The following is a 16302-nucleotide window of genomic DNA, read 5'->3' on the forward strand; positions in this document are numbered from 1 at the left end:
ATCAAACCTTCTCTCTCATGAAAATTTCTGAGGAAATGGGGTCTCTCCTCCTGTCCCCACTAAGGCCATTATTTCTACCTGTGTCCTGAGTCACAAAGCAAAGAAGCTTTCAGAGTTGCTCTCCTTCTCTGTCTTTATCTTCACTTCAATCTAGCTCTTTCCCCCAAAATGACAAGCAGATGAATGAATCTTACTCTTCAAAACCAACACCACCCACCACCAACAATACAATCTTTCCTTAGTCCTTCTTCCATTTTTAGCTACTTCCTATCTCCTTTCATTTCCTCACCAAACTTCTTGAAACAATGTACATGTATAATACATATAAAACATGTACATTTTATAAATGTATGTAATGGAAACAGATAACAACAGTTTAAGGAGTAGAGATTGAGAATATAGAAGTAACACTATGTGTGTGTCCCAATTTGTTTTTTCCTGAAACCACTGTAATCTGTTTCTAACCAAACTTTTAAACTGAAAATACCCACACTGTGTCAACTATGATCTTATAATTACTAAATTCAATGTTTTATTATTAAGTTCTCTTCCTAAATGGCCGAGCAGCCTTTAAAACTTTCTTTTCCCAATAGCACTTACCACCTCTCTGCATATTACACATTCGTTTTCTGTCTTTCTCCCTCCTACAGGATGTAAGTTGTTATAAGGGCATAGTTCCTACTTTTTTGATTCACTCTCTAGAATAGTTCCTGGCATGTAATAAGTGATCAATGACTATTTGTTGGATAAATACCACCCAACTCCTGACCAAAATCAATTAGGCAAAAGGAGAAAAATACACCCAAACTAGGTCAACATCAGGCTCTTTTCTGAGAGTTTAAACTTAGAACCAAGAGAGTTAGGCCAGTCTCTCTGAGTAGATGTAAACTGATCTTCAGTATGAACACAATAAAATAGATATGTTAGAGAAACTGTAACAAAGAATATCCTTATAGAATTCAAGCCCTGGTTTCATTTATCCCAATTACCAAAATGATTCTTGATCTTTGCAAAATAGTTCAGTACCCTTACAGTAAATTACCTTTCCTTAGCTTAAACTATTTTAGTGTCTTTGTCTTTGGCTATTGCTTACTATCAAGGGATTCTGTGCTAATATACTTTGGTTGAATAGGCTCAGATAAACATCCTAAAGCCAATGTTCAAACAAAATAAAAGGGGGGGGAGAAAATGGTAAAAAGTTAGAGTTACCATTCTAATTCCCAGAGTGAATAATATATGTAAATATATGAGCAATGTTTATGTTACTTTAATGAACACGTGGTGTGACATGAAGGCAAACTCTTTACGATAACATACTTAGGTACTGTTTATGAGAAAAGAGCTATTCTCATGCCTTCTCTAAATAAGATGACACACACATTAATTTAGGCTCTAAAGACATTCTTTGAAATTAAGTTTAGTACTAATTGTACGTCATGTTAATTTTCCTTAGGCCACAGGAAAGTACAGCGTTGGACAGCGAACAGTGGCAGAACCCGGCTACCACAGCGCATGGCAAATTAAGGCTGGAGGGCACACTAAAATGCATCGTAAATTGGCATTTAGAAATAACAGGGCTCTCTCTTGAAGCATAGAATTCAATCATTAGCAACCTTATGTTTCATGGGTACTTACCAAACAAACGCTGATGGAACAGAAATTTGCCAGCTATGAGTCCTATGAGAATGGCAAGTAGCCATAGAAGCACCTTCAGAATCCTCCAGCCAACTCCTCTAGGGTATTTATTTGTTACAAATGAAAAACAGTTTCCAACAACAATAACATTGGCTTCTGTTTGGCTATGAGAAACTGGGTCCTCAGCAAATATTAAGAAGTTAAAGAAGATCACCAAGTAAGCCACGATCAAGCGAGACCAGGGATGCTGGAAATAATAACGGAAGTCTTTACCCATCCTTCAGAACTTCAATTCCGTTGTTTACCTGTGTAAGAAAAGATACATAGGGTTACAGCAGGAGAACAAACAGTCTCTCTCTTCCTATTATCTGTTCTGATTTGTAACAGTTCAATGAAGCCATATTTAGAAAAGGTGCCACCAGGGGCTCCTGGATGGTTCAGTCCGTTAAACGTCCAACTCCTGATTGCGGCTCAGGTCACAATCTCACAGTTAGTGAGATTAAGCCCTGCTCTGACAGTGCAGAGCCTGCTTCAGATTCTGGGTCTCCCTCTATCTCTGCCCCTCCCCAGCTTGCTCACTCTTGTGCTCTCTCTCTCTCTCTGTCATAAAATAAAAATAAAAAATTTTTAAAAATGCTTTTAAAGATGCTACCTGCTCCTCTCATGACCCCAAGACAAGTCCAAGATGGAGGAAAGTAAATATTGTCCTTTCGCCGCCATCTAATCACACCTCTGACCACATGCGGGATGTGGGAAAGAAGGAGAATAAGAGAATAGAAGAGCAGGGGAGAAAGGACGTGAGAGGGCAGAAGACTGTCCAAAATCGGGGTGATGACGGAGGTGACCTGCAGAGGTCACCTCAGGAGGAAATGCAGAGCAAAAACACAACACAATGCTTTTCCTCTTTCAGATTACTATTTTTAGGTTACAATCATAATACAGAGTCCTTTAAAAAATGAAAGCAATGTAGAAGTAAACTGAGCACATAAGAACAAAAATTAAACATCCTCCTCTGCCCAATCCCTCTCCTTAGCAGGATCCCTTAATAATTTGGGGACCTTTTCCTGTATGCTGTATATGGACTTTTATAAAAAGGTTCATAGTCTAGTTTTCAAATAATTTCAACACAGAATAAGTTTTAGAAAACAGCTAAGTCTATAGTACAGTAGTTACATGCAGGAGGGACTGGGCAGTTCTGCTTGTGGGAAGTGAGGAAAAAGGAGAACACTGCACAGAGGACATAACCAAGTTCAGGGTTGGAGTACTGATTAGTAGGACTTTTTTCCCCAGTGAAGAAGGCAAGAATGCCTAATCTAGGCATTTGGAAAGGCAACAGAGGCATTGAAAAATACATAATATGCCTGTAGCTGTAGGTCCTCACCTGGAGGTGCATTGAGAGTAAAGAGCTTTCTTAAAATTCTGATGTGAAGACCCCACTCCCAAAGTCTCGCTCAGGTCCTCTTTCCTTTTTGGGAGGCAGCTTGCCTATAAAGGACACAAGCCTGTGTTCGGTTCGCCAAGGCTGTGACTGGTTGTAATTAAGTCTAGCCAATTTTGGGATGTGGTTTTGGTGAACTCATCCGGTGCTCCAACTAAGCTAGATCTCTTATGTTTTCAGCAACAAAGCTGAATAAAAGCCGAGATTAAACATAGCAATAAAGGTAGTAATGTCACTGAAATCTGCCAATTCTTTTTTCTTCTTTCTCAATTTGTTTAGGATGGGGAGGAAAAACGGGACCCTCACAAAGCCTACAGCATATGACATCTAGGCTCTATGTCTATAGACATCTAGATGTCTATGTGCAACATTACCTTATTTTTATCATAACAACCTTCTGAAATACTGTCATTATCATGCCCACTGCTTTATTTTACAGGGAGGGAACTGAGGCTCACATAGATTATGTAACTTGCCCAAAGTCGGCCAGAAGAACTCTGATCTGAGCCCCTGAAATTGACTGTAGGACTGAATCGGCATCTCCTGCAGGCAACCCAGTCATTTCCAGGCATTTCCACGGTCTTAGAAAGACACCTGCCCAGCCCCAGGTATGTCAGCCCTTGAACGCTTTCTGGAGACACATTCTTCTCTAGAGATGATTATATTAACTCTATAGAATATACTTCTATAACCCAGGCAAAATATATGTAAGTGAAAGAATCCTTCACAAATCCTGAGCACTTTGGTAAATTAATAAATTTCCCATTGACAAGTATTCTCATTTCCACATGGCTAAAAGCACAAAGATCAAGCCATGAGCCTGAAGTAGCTCTAAGTCAATGGAAGACCTGAGAAGAGGCTCCCAACCTCCCAAGTCCCCGTCCAACAGTCTGGAGTGATGGATATCAATTAAACCCATAATCTAATGAAGACTTGTCTTAACTATTTTAGCAAAGCAATGTAAACACACAAAAGGATTGGCAATATTACTCAGCAAGACAAATAGTCTCTGTGCCTCCTAAGCAATTTCAAGTCCCTTGTGATCTCTGTGAATACTCTGAAATATCTGTTCCCAGGGGCTGCAGCTCAGATAACTTAGGAATAGTGACTGAAGGATTTTTTTTCTTTCCTTTCTTTTCTGTTAATTTTTTTAATGTTTATTTTTGAGAGTGGGAGTGGGAGAGGGGCAGAGAGGAAGACACAGAATCTGAAGCAGGTTCTGTGCCGACAGCTCAGAGCCTGACCCAGCCCTCTAATTCACAAACTGCAAGATCATGACCTGAGTGGAAGTCGATGCTTAACCGACTGAGACACCCAGGTGCCCCAAGATTTTTTTTCTAATGTAAGGTTCATTACCCCCTAAGTACAGCAGTAGTTGCTTCTCACACCAAAGAGGGCAAAGTGGTGAACAAAAATGAGCATCATGCATTTTCATGATATTGAGTATGCAAGGATGCCAGAATGAGTTGTTAATTCAATTTCATGCAACATGTTTAGACATGTCTAAAGACCACTATCATGAGAATACATAGAAATCATCTCAAGGCCAATGGGTCTTAAAGCAGGACTCATTACTACATGCCCAACAGAACAGGACAGGAGTACCTTTAAGAAGTTAGCAGGTTTCTAGTTGCTTTCAGCTTTATGATACATACACTTATTTTAGTGTTGTTGTTTTTAACTTCAGAATCTTGTTTTATGAGCTATGTAATGTCCACATGCCCACAATGAATTAGAACATTCAAAAAATTGGGGAGACAGCTGTTCCTCCCCAGTATTTATATTGCTTCAAGACAGAGAACTATAGAGTTGAGCAACAATCCTGTATTTGTTGATGTGAATTCTCACAGGCATGCTGTGAATGGTACCATCACCTCCATGCTACAGGTAAGCAGAGGTTCAGTGTAGTTGCTGCCTATCTAACTAACCTATCCAGTATGTGGAGAGTCAGCATCTGAGCCCAAATCCATTCCTAGCCCTTGATCTCTCTAATGTATCATAAAGCTGGAAGTGTTTCTTCCAATAAAGTATTTCCTATCAGGTCTGCAGGCTAGTCTTTATTGCCACAAACAGATTCAGTGACTCAGATACCAGCTGAATTCCTGGTCTGTTTTATGCTAAACATGGCTGATATTCATTCTTGCGTCATATGCCAAAGCTGAAGTGATGTCTTCCAGGGGGCCCCAAATTTAAAAACCTACATAATAACTTGAATGAAACTTCTACTTATCCCCACTTCCTGACTTCATCCACAAGGTCACCCAAAGCCTGCTTAGTCATCTCAGCCTCAGGTACCAGGTATGCAAAGCAGCAAAACTGTTTTCACTTCTGCAGTTCACATAAAGCAGTAAGATCATTCAGTGACTCTAATGCTAATAATCCAGGATTGAGATGGTTCAAACTGACTATGCTACCCAGTATACATGGTCTACAAACCCTTGTAGTTTTTTAAATTCAATTCTGCCACCATAGCTGAGCTTTTAGCTTAAATAATTGTGATTCATCTTAGGTCTTAGTATTTTATAGTGCGATTATCAGCTTATGTGTTCTCCCTCACTGGGTCATAAGGTTCTCAGGGAAGGGCACAGCACAGGGCTGGGCTCAAAGTGGGCAGTCAATGGACATCTACTGGAAGAGGTGAGTGGTATAGTTAGAAATAAAAGCCTCCTCATTGCTTAGGCAAGATGAGAGACAGAGAAGCCTGCCATTAGCATCCACTAACACAAGAAAGGAGAAAAAAGCACTGGAACCCAAAAATTGCCACACTGACTCAGCACTGATCCCACCCAACATCTCATTTTAGATGAGTTCTGTGTTATCATCATTAACCACTAAGGCTAACACTGAGTACCTAACCATATATGACACTAAGCTAATGAGCTTTACAAATTTTATTTAAATTGCATAGCAGCCCAATGAAGGAAATACTCTTATTTTATAGATTTTGAATGGGAGACCTATGAATTTGTAATGTGTACCAAACAACAAAATGGGTCTGTGCCAAAACCAGGATTCAAATCCAAGCCACTTGTCATTAACACTCTATACCAAGCCTTCCCATGTAAAGGGATAAATTCCAAAATTCTGCCCATTACACATTGGTTAGGAAGTTTCTGATAATGAGTCTGTGTGATATCAAAGATTCACAGTACATCTAGGATGAATGAGTCTACTAATATTATTCCAGTGGACCTGGCTAGCATGATCAGAAAGAACTGGGGTCATGTGACTGACTACAGGATTGCTTGAATTTTGTTCTTCTCTAAGCATCAAGTGTAAGTAGTTGAGTTAATCTGACTGTTCTTCTGCAATGCAATGCAATGCATCACTGATGCTCATTCTGTGAGTTTTCCAACTATACCTACAAAGAGCACTGTATCGCTGAGAGCTACATTAATCCACACCATTCACTTCTCTTTTGTAAGTAATGACATCATTAGGTAGCCATCGCTGCCAATATCTTGGAAGCCTCTGCTTTTCCACATACAGCAGTGGTTGAAAACATTGGTTAACTACAGGCTGGAACTTTTCACACAGTCTGATAATCCACAGGCCTTCAGTCATGGTTTCCAACTCCAGATGGACTAATGTTTATAGTAGATATTAGGAATCCCATACATTTGACTACAAGTACTGGATTTACAGGCATTTACTACAAGCCTGATCTAAAGGTTAAGAATGGAGAGGAACTCAAAGGAAAAATGCAAAAGAGGTAAGGATACTCAAGTTGTAAGGACACTGAGCAAAGTCAGAGAAGAAACTTTCTGGTCTAAAGGTGCATCTGTAGTTCTTTGTTGCTGGAGCACAGACTGCTTGAGGGCATCTTGTGAGAGGTAAGGATAATTTGGGGCCAATTCAAGGAAGATACACAAAAGTGTTGTATATTTTACTGAATAGAGACCAGAGAATGAAAAGTTTCAGCACTGAAGAGTGATATAACTGACTAGAGTAGAATTTGGGAAAGGTTTCTCTATCAGCCTAGATAATGAAAACTTGGTAGGAGGTATAACAAAAGTGGGGAAATTAAGTTTATAGAAATTAAGTTGAAATTAAATTTCAACAGTTGAAGTAAAAGATAATCAGGTCCTGGACTACAGCAAAATAGATGCCGTAAGAACTGGTGTGATAATCTGAGTGAACCAGAGTATCCTGCCTCCGTTACTTACTAGGGTCTTTACAAATAAAGGAAAACACAAGTTTTCAGGGGGGCAGATTTCATTTTTCTCAGCAGGGACCCTGGCTCCGGCAACAGTTCTTGCATAATGACAAGTCCGATTAAGATGGACTTACATTTTTAAAAACTGGGGCACCTGGGTGGCTCAGTCGGTTAAGCATCTGACTTCAGCTCAGGTCATGATCTCAAGCTCATGAGTTCGAGCCCCAAATCAGGCTCTGTGCTGACAGCTCAGCCTGCAACCTGCTTTGGATTATGTGTCTTCTTCTCTCTCTGCCCTTCCTCTGCTCGTTCGCTCGCTCTCTCAAAAATAAACATTAAAAAAATTTTTAGGGGAACCTGAGCAGCTCAGTAGGTTGGGCAGCCGACTTCAGCTGAGGTCATGATCTCAAGGTTTACGAGTTCAAGCCCCAAGTCGGGCTCTGTGCTGACAGCTCAGAGCCTAAAGCCTGCTTCAGATTCTGTGCCTCCCTCTCTCTCTTCCCCTCTCCCACTTGTGCTCTGTCTCTCAAAAATGAATGTTAAAAAAAAATTTTTTTAATTTATGGATGCATCTGGAAAAGTCCTTGAACTGACACACTCTACAAAAGACAATACTACTAGCCAAGTAGAGGACATGGAGTGCACAGCCCTGGTAATGCAGGTCTCAGTACCTAGTCATACCTAACCAGGTAACATGCATAGAGCATTTCCATTCTGGAGCACACTAGTATAAAATAAAAAAGAATCTCTCCAAATTTTGTGAAGCTCCTTAGTATTTATGTCTGAAAATTCACCTGGACCCTCTCTAAGCACTTATTAAAGGGTTTTGAAAAGATGACTGAGCCAAGAATGTGAACCTTAGCCCAGTACCTTGAACCCAATTTCTTGAAAAATATTTTTTAAAAAGACTTCCAGTACTTTACTTTTTGTGGTATGCACATACTTTGGGCCGTTCTTGGCTGTATTAGTACAAGACAAAGTTAAAGTTTACAAGACAAAGAAAAGCCCATTTTCCTCAATTACCTAGTTCTAAGATAGTATTATATACTGTATGTAAAGTCCTTTACAGTTCACAGAACACTGTTTACAATCATTTCATTTAATCCCTAGGATAATTGCTTTTAAAATTCTATACCATGGAGCCTAGGTGGCTCAGTCGGGTTAAGTGCCTGACTTCGGTAGAGGTCATGATCTCAGTTTGTGAGTTGGAGCCCTGCATCGGGCTCTGTAGAGCCTGGAGTCTGCTTTGGATCCTATGTCTCCCTCTCTCTGTCCCTCCCCCTCTTGCACTCTGTCTGTCTGTCTGTCTCTCTCTCTCTCTCTCAAAAGCAAATAAACATTAAGAAAACAATAAAACAATATAAAATTCTACATCCAAAGGGCAGACACAGTTTTAAATTGTTTAATATTATTTCCTTAAAAGATAAAGATAGCAGCCTATATTTATATCACATTTACCTCTGAGTGTTTTTAATGGGCTAGACCCACACCACACCATCAGAATGACACTAGAATGATTCAAATGAATTAGGAACATTTGTTTTTCAGAGGGCAGCCTGATGTGGTACCAGGAGTATGGTCCAGTTCTACCTGCTACTTACAGTTCTGAGACCTTGGGCAAATCCCTAACCTTCAGAGATTCCATTTCTTCACCAGTAAAATCCCAATAAAAGTACTTCCCTCAGTGCACTGTAGTGAAGATATAAGGAGATTTCATTTGTAAAGTGCCTGGTCACTTCGAGGTACTTCCTACCCTGAAGGCTACTGTTAAAATACAAATGACTCTTGGTCATTCCCATTAACAATGAGCATGATGGTAATATCACCTACACATTACATTTACTGAGTGATTTTATACATTATCCTCACTGTTAAAGGATTTTTAATGCAACTCTACAAGGTAAAGGATGAATATTATCCTTATTGCACAAATATTGAAATGAGGCTCAGAAAGCTTAAGCTACTTGTCCAAAATCATATTTAGAAAGTGGTAAGGCCAGATTTGTTAATTCCATTGACAACATTTGTCATTCATTTGTGCAACATCTAGCAGTTGCTTACTTGTGCCAGGCACTGGCCTACCCATGAGGGTTACTAACAGGCAACATTCCTGTTGTTTTGCATCTTATAGTCTCATTGAGGGAAACAGACATTAAACAGAAAACAGATACATAATATTTTAGAAAGCTGTAAATTGACGGAGGAAGTTACTGGGGAATGTCACCAGGGAGAGAAATTAAAGTAGTCTTCACTATAAGGACATTTGGACAGAACCTCAAAGAAGGGAAGGAAGCAAGCAGATAGCTAGGAAAGAGTGACCCAGACACAGAGAACAAAAAATTGCAAAAACCTGTGCTGAGTGAATGATTAGTGCGTTTAAGGAACAGTAAAAGAGCTAGTGTGACTGGATAGAGCGTGGATGCCTGGGAGTGTGAACAGAGATGGGGCCTGGGAGGAGCATCCGATTGTGATGCGGCTTTTCCTGATCTGGCCTTAAGGCCATCCAATGTGTGTGGACCTCCCCTTGTGTGAGATGGGAAGCAGGAGATGGACACACGTGACTTACGTGTCAGAAGGGCCACTCTGCCTGATGATTGGAAATGTATGAACTTCTAGATACATTTAAATGGAAGAGCTGACAACAGTTACGTGCTGGATTGGATGTGGACATGGCCCGGCAAGACCCAGACCGGGACTGCCATTCCCTGAGAGGAACACCACTGAAGCAGATGTGGACACAATAATCATTAACATTTTTTAGTGCTGTTTATACGTTAGGCAAGTACTTTTCATTCAGTATCTCAATTAGTCCTTATACCAGCCCTTTGGCTTTATCAATAAGAAATGGAGACTCAGAAAGGTTAGCATCTTCCCAAGGTCATACAGCTACCAATTGGTAGAAACAACTGAAGTACCTCTATATGACCCCAAAGTCAGTACTCTCAAACTACTATACTCCCTACACTGAGAAGTATAATGTACAGACTAAATTTCCAATGGGCAGGAAGTAGGGGCCCTAGGAACCAGTAAGTACTAGGTGAGAAGTTGTACCTAGTAGGCACTCAACAAATATTTGCTGATGAATTAATGAATGAAAAAAAAAAAAGTATGGATCATGATTGGATAATAGACTAGCCTCAGGTAAGAAAAAACAAACAAACAAACAAAACAAAAACACTGAAGATTCCACTCCAGAGAGAACAAATTCTGGATAATGGGATATTCAAGTCTATAAAAGGACAAATGGCAGAAAAATGGAGAAACTAAATATACATTTGCCTGGACCAGCCCTGAGGTCTTGGTATATTATCTTGAAATGTTAGATGAAAAGGCAGGCATGAGGAGATGACATACAGCATCCTACATAATGTGAATGCTTAATACGGGTTTTAAAAATACAAATCGCAATAATAACAGAACTTCTTGCTTTTAGTCCAATACAAGAGTCCACACAGCCTTTTAAATAAAAAGGAACCTTTTAAGTCAATCAATGAAACCACCATAAGTGGCTTTACAGAGAATCCAGGATGGTATTTGTAGTAGCCTTGCTAATTTAGAGGATCACATCCATAAATCACTTCCTAGACTTTCTCTTCATATTGTTTTCAACCTTTAAGTTATTTTCTTTCCTCCTTCTAATCCTGCAGTCTTTGGGACGACAAAGTTCTAAACCATGCAAGTTTTTAAAACAGAGAAGCTGAAGCAAAGTAGGTCTGGGGTTCTCTCTAATTAGTCAAATGGCAAAGTATTCATGAGCACTTTCATGTTATAAAGTTGGAAAATATTCATCAATTAATTCTTTACAATTGCTTAGATCTCCTTTTTAGCAACATCTGTTTATGATAAAGAATCTAAACACACACCAAAGAAAATCATAGTTCAAGAATAAAGTATAATTCGTTCATATCTGAAATTATTTTTTAAATGGCTAGCACTTTAAAGCAGCAAATGAAACAAAATAGACAAGTATTGGTTTCTGAGCAAAGGATCAGATGGAGGTGGAATGGGGGTGGGGATAAACACCGGAGTCAAAATTTCAAAATCCATAATTACTTTTAAACTACATAGATCCGGGGGTGGGGGTAGGGGATTCGAAAGTGTAGGCATAGTAAAAAATTCGAAACTTTACAACAAAAAGCCTTCTTACAGAGATTCTACTACTCTTTATATTCAATAAATTGGAAGTACTTTCTTCTGAAGGCAAAACTAAACCCTGAAATCTTAGAAGTTCTTCTATGGATTTCAAACGATAGGTCATTTATAATGAGGGGTAAATATATTTACTTAGTATACTTTTTTTTTTTTTGGTTCATTAGACACACAAATACTAAAACAAGCCTGTGATGTTAATACCCTCTCTCACATACACACACAGAGTTCATTGTTCCACAGAAGGCAGAATGAATAATGGTAACCCAAGTGTTACACACATGGGTCTACCACACTTGTGGGCCTATGGCATTTTCAAAAATAGGAATCGCCAAATAGCTTTCTTTAGTCACAATAAAGTTAGTAAACACTCAAGTTTCGTTTGTTTTTCTTCTTTATGGCGACCGCCCCAAAGCTGCAACCTGTTAATTTAATTAGCAATTACGGAGGGCTTCCACAGGGCTCCCCTCCGAGGAACCAGTGAAGCGAGGAAAGTTCAAGGTCTGTCCTGGTAACCCTGGGAGCCCCGGAGTTCTAGGGTTCCTCACCGACAGCCTTCCACCTAGGAGTCTAGACTGCCCTTTCGCAGAAGGGCCGGTGCGTTCGTTACCGCCCGTCGCCCCCACCTTCCCCCCCAACCCCGCCCGCCCGCCACGCTTGACACTGTACCCTGCTTCCTGGAGTGCGGTCCCCGGGAAACGAGGAAAGGCGCCGGGGGAACTGGGGAGCCGGGGGCCCGCGGCCGCTGCCGCGCTCGCGGGCCGGGGCTGGGGGGCGGCCGGGCTAGCAGGGCTCCGCTGCGGCGGGCGCGAGCGGCGGGGGAGGCGCGCCCAGCGCCCGGGCCCGCGTACTCACCGGCTGGGGCCGCGCGGGCGCGGGGCGTCTGCAACGCGGGAGAGCCGGGCGAGCACAGCCCTCCGCGCGCCGGCGGCCTCGCTGGGAAGCGCGGCGAGACGGGCCGGCGGCGTCTCTGCCGCCGCTGCTGTCACCGAGCTATAAATACCGGCTCGGCCCACACTCGCCGCCGCCGCCGCCTACGCCGGGCGCCCTCCGCAAAGTCCGCCGGCCGCGGGCCGGGCAGCCGGGGCGCAAGGGCGACGGCGCCGCGCAGGTGACCGCGATGGCTCCAGCTGTTCGGCAGCCTCCGCAGCTGGAGGCATGGCCTCCCGCCGCCCCCGCCCTCCCGCTCCCTCCCCTCCTGCCTGCGCCGCGGGCCGACTCCAGCCCGCGGGCCGCGCGCGCCGCGCCGAGCCCGCCCCGGCCGGGCCCGCCTCTGCAGAGCAGGCGGCTGCAGACCCGGGACCACTTGGGAAGCGGGGGAGACCGGGGGGGGGGGGAGACGGGGGGGGGCGGCTGGCTTCAGCCTAGCGTGTCAGCAGCAGTCCCTCCGTCCTGGGGGAATCCGCAGACTTCTTGTAAAATCCACCATCCTGCAGGGAACCAATGAGGTTCCCAGGTGGAATAGCCTCAAAGAACTGCAAACTTTCTAATGCAGTCTCAGGTCATAGAGCATCCTTTCTGCTCTTGCCAATGGGTGGTGTGGAGGTGGGGTGGGGAGAGACAGCCTGGGAGGATATGAGAAGTCTTACACTTACTTTCCAGCCTGTCCGGTCTGGCACACCCCCACGCAAATATAGTCACACATTTGCTCACATATTTCTAAACTCACGTACATTCACACACACTTAGAAATGGGCAAATATATGCACACATGCATATAGAGCTATACACACGTATATAATCACACATACATTCATACCTACATGTACGCATACATACATCAGAAGCACACACATGTGCAATATTTTTGAAGCCTGAGGCTCTCAGGAACCTATCATTCTGTAATTCTTAAATGATTTATTTGTGGCATGGCAGAGGAAGACCTTTGGCCACATTTGACCAATTCCTTTTTTTCTGATGTAATCTCTTCCCCATCATGTGTGTATGTGGCCTTTGTTTCCTTCCACACCAGATAACAACTGCTACCTCAGTTTACCAGCTGTTTATACTGTGTTAAAAGCTGCTTTCCAGTATACTGATATTCTATGCAAATGGAAGCGATCCCTAGTTGGTATGGTCAAATGGAAAATGGGATAATTCCTACTTGCCTACAATAGCAAACTTATGAGGAGAAAAATAGCCTCTCCTGGACTGGCAGCATGATTCAGGAATGCACTGGGCAGCAAGAGAGAGAGCTGAGATGTCAGCAGATTTTTGAGATGGGACAGAGAGAGCCATTCCCAGGTCCTGCAGTGTAGCTAATCTACAAGGCATCACTGGGAGTTCACTGTCATGCTTCTCACTAGCTGGACATCTCTTCAAGCTTCTAAGAATGACCACGTGTATCTACAGTGTAGTCATAGTTTGCAATCATCTTATGGAACTTAGCTTGGTAACATTCTTTTCAGTGAAGCTTTCACAAGTTTTCCCAGAAGGAGCTGTTTCCTATGCTAGCACTTTGTACATTTTACTCCGACACTTCTTACATTGTCTGTACTTTTATGGCCATGTCTTTTTCTCCCCCGCTGAGCCATGAACTCTTTGAAGGCAGAGACTAAATCTTACCATTGCATCCTCAACACCTAACATAGTGAATTATGGTAATAGCTCAATAAATAGTAGATTAATTCTACAGATTATTAGAGTCTATGGTGCTTTTATAATTATAATCAGGATATTTTCCAAAGGGTTATTAAACCGTGTAACTGTAAAACACGGGTTCCATGTGCTATATTTTCTTTGTATCTCCATTTAAAGCAAGGATGTCTCCAGACCATTGAAACTGGAAAATATTAAAGATTCACAAATTATACTGATATCTATGGCTTGTTAACCAACTCCTCCCTGCCAAAAAACAAAACAAACAGAAGGCACTTTTCCTATCACTAAAAGTCTGTAAAACATACTACATTTCAGAGGATAGTGGAGTAAAAATCCATGAGCAGCTTCTTTTCTGACTATGTGTGAGAAAGAACTCACCTTACTTCACAATCAGTTGAATTATATGGTATCTACTAAAAGGAACTTAAATTAGTCAGAACTAAAATGTCTGCCCTCGGTTACACGGTGCTTGATTATCATACCTTTGTATCCCTGTCTTAACATATAGTCTTGCTTTCTGTAATAATAAGTTCAAGAATAAGCTCAACCAACGCTTACTATCTGCTCTTAGTTGAGGGATCTCAAGGTTTAAAGAATATAACTCCCCAGGATCATTTCAGGGCAAAAATTGAAATGACCAAGGTTTTCTTCAATATCCATTATTCGATCATAGCCATTTACCACTAACTAAAAAGCTTGTGCCCTTTGCTTTGCCAGCCACCCAAGATCTCCAGTCCAGTCCTAAGGACCAGGCAGGAGAACAGCCTCTACACTTGGTCTTTGTCACAATAGCACATAGTGATCATAGCTTACCTTACTGAAGTCTTGTTGTGTACCAGGTCCATTCCATATATCAAAATGTTTACTCTCCTTAATAGATCTGTGAGATAACTTACTAGTATCATTTCCATGTTTGCCTTTGAGGAAAGAGACACATAAAAGCTGAGTGATTCGTGCAAGACCTCATGACTAGCCAGAGAGGTGGAGTACGGATCAGAAGGCCAGCAACGGGACTTGCCAATCCACATTTCACTCTCATCTTATACTTCCTCCCCATGTTCAGTACAGGGATGCGGGTTTTACAGTCAGGAGACCCAGAATAGGGATTATTGGTGTGAATTCTGTTCCACTACAAACTTAGCTACAAACTACTATTTAAAAAAAAAAATCAGTAAGAATTCCCGGGTCTCACTTTCTTCTCTACCACTGAAGTGGTGAGATGTTAGATCTGGATATGGACTTAGGAGTCCAACATGGGTCATTTGGCAGTTCAAGGAGAGATCCTACTTAGGATTAGCTACTGTGCTCCCCATTCTCCAGTCTCTTTCCAATCCCAGTCACTACCACATAGACCTATTGGGTGATTTAAATGCCCTAATGTATGTAAGACACCTACACGCTGCCAAGTACATAATAGGTGGTCAGTAAAGACCATTCTTCCTTCCCATTAATGTTCCATGAAAACTTTTCTCAGGGCCAAAATCTATTGATCTGGTACACAGAATGTGATTTCTCACTCACAAAAATTAATTATTTCTCTAGTGTTGGCCAGTAGTGTTAGAAATGGTATTGATAGAAGCCCCAGGAAGAAACCAGGATGTCAGAGCTCCAGATCTCCCACTCAATCCATCCATACTGTAACCCAAGTAATTTTCTTCCATTTCTTTTCCATAGAGGATATCAGCAAATTGGCCATGGCTTCACACAGTGTCAGGATTATGATAGGAAACTCTCAAATCACACTATCCAATTATCTTCTCTCTCCACTCTACATACAAAGCCAACCCTGCAGACAGGCTTAGAAGTGTGTCTTGTTTATGTATAATTCCTTTGTAAAATCTGACCCCAAAGTGCAGAAATCAGAAGTAACCACATGAGATGATATTTCTGTTTACCTCACATAAGTTAGTAATACAGGTATGCTCTATAGTTTTTAAAAAAGAAAAAGAAAGCTCAATATACATTTCAGGAATTGGTGAAAACATTGATTATGACCGAACTATATCCTCCCTAAATGACAAAAGGAAGCTCTAGTCATAAGCATCTGGAATCTCTACCAACTCTATCAGGAAACATTCTTACCAGTGATTTGGTGGACTCTAAGCAAAACTATTTTTAATTTCTAATAGGTCAATCGGGATGATGCTAATTGCACACTCCAAATATAAACAGCATAATTTCTTTATTGCCAAGGATGCAAAAACAGAAATTTGAACATAATTTCCTTCTGGTATTTAAAGGCCAGTGACTTTACTGCCAGCATTTCCCTCAACAGTCCAAATTACAAATGTCCAGTTCCCGTGTACCCAAGGTGTGCTAATAT

The 16302-nt window shown here is 41.6% G+C and overlaps 1 protein-coding gene across 3 annotated transcripts in view; it reads right to left on the bottom strand.

The window, feature by feature from the left end:
* TMEM117 (transmembrane protein 117) overlaps positions 1-12502 on the bottom strand; it is a 487728-nt gene extending 475226 nt beyond the window's left edge. The window contains exons 1-2 of one of the 3 annotated variants that reach the window (XM_039253287.1): positions 12234-12502; positions 1636-1940 (exon numbers count right to left, since the gene is read on the bottom strand). In XM_039253287.1, the coding sequence (XP_039109218.1) occupies positions 1636-1912 (277 nt within the window). In that variant the 5' untranslated portion in view covers positions 1913-1940; positions 12234-12502. Of the gene's footprint in view, positions 1-1635; positions 1941-12047; positions 12152-12233 lie in introns of those variants that run through there. The other 2 variants (XM_039253289.1, XM_039253290.1) reach the window with 2 other exon arrangements.
* Positions 12503-16302: the final 3800 nt, after the last annotated feature.

The sequence above is a fragment of the Hyaena hyaena genome, unplaced genomic scaffold, assembly GCF_003009895.1.
Source record: "Hyaena hyaena isolate Hyena2069 unplaced genomic scaffold, ASM300989v1 scaffold_445, whole genome shotgun sequence".
Classification (NCBI taxonomy): Eukaryota; Metazoa; Chordata; class Mammalia; order Carnivora; family Hyaenidae; genus Hyaena; species Hyaena hyaena.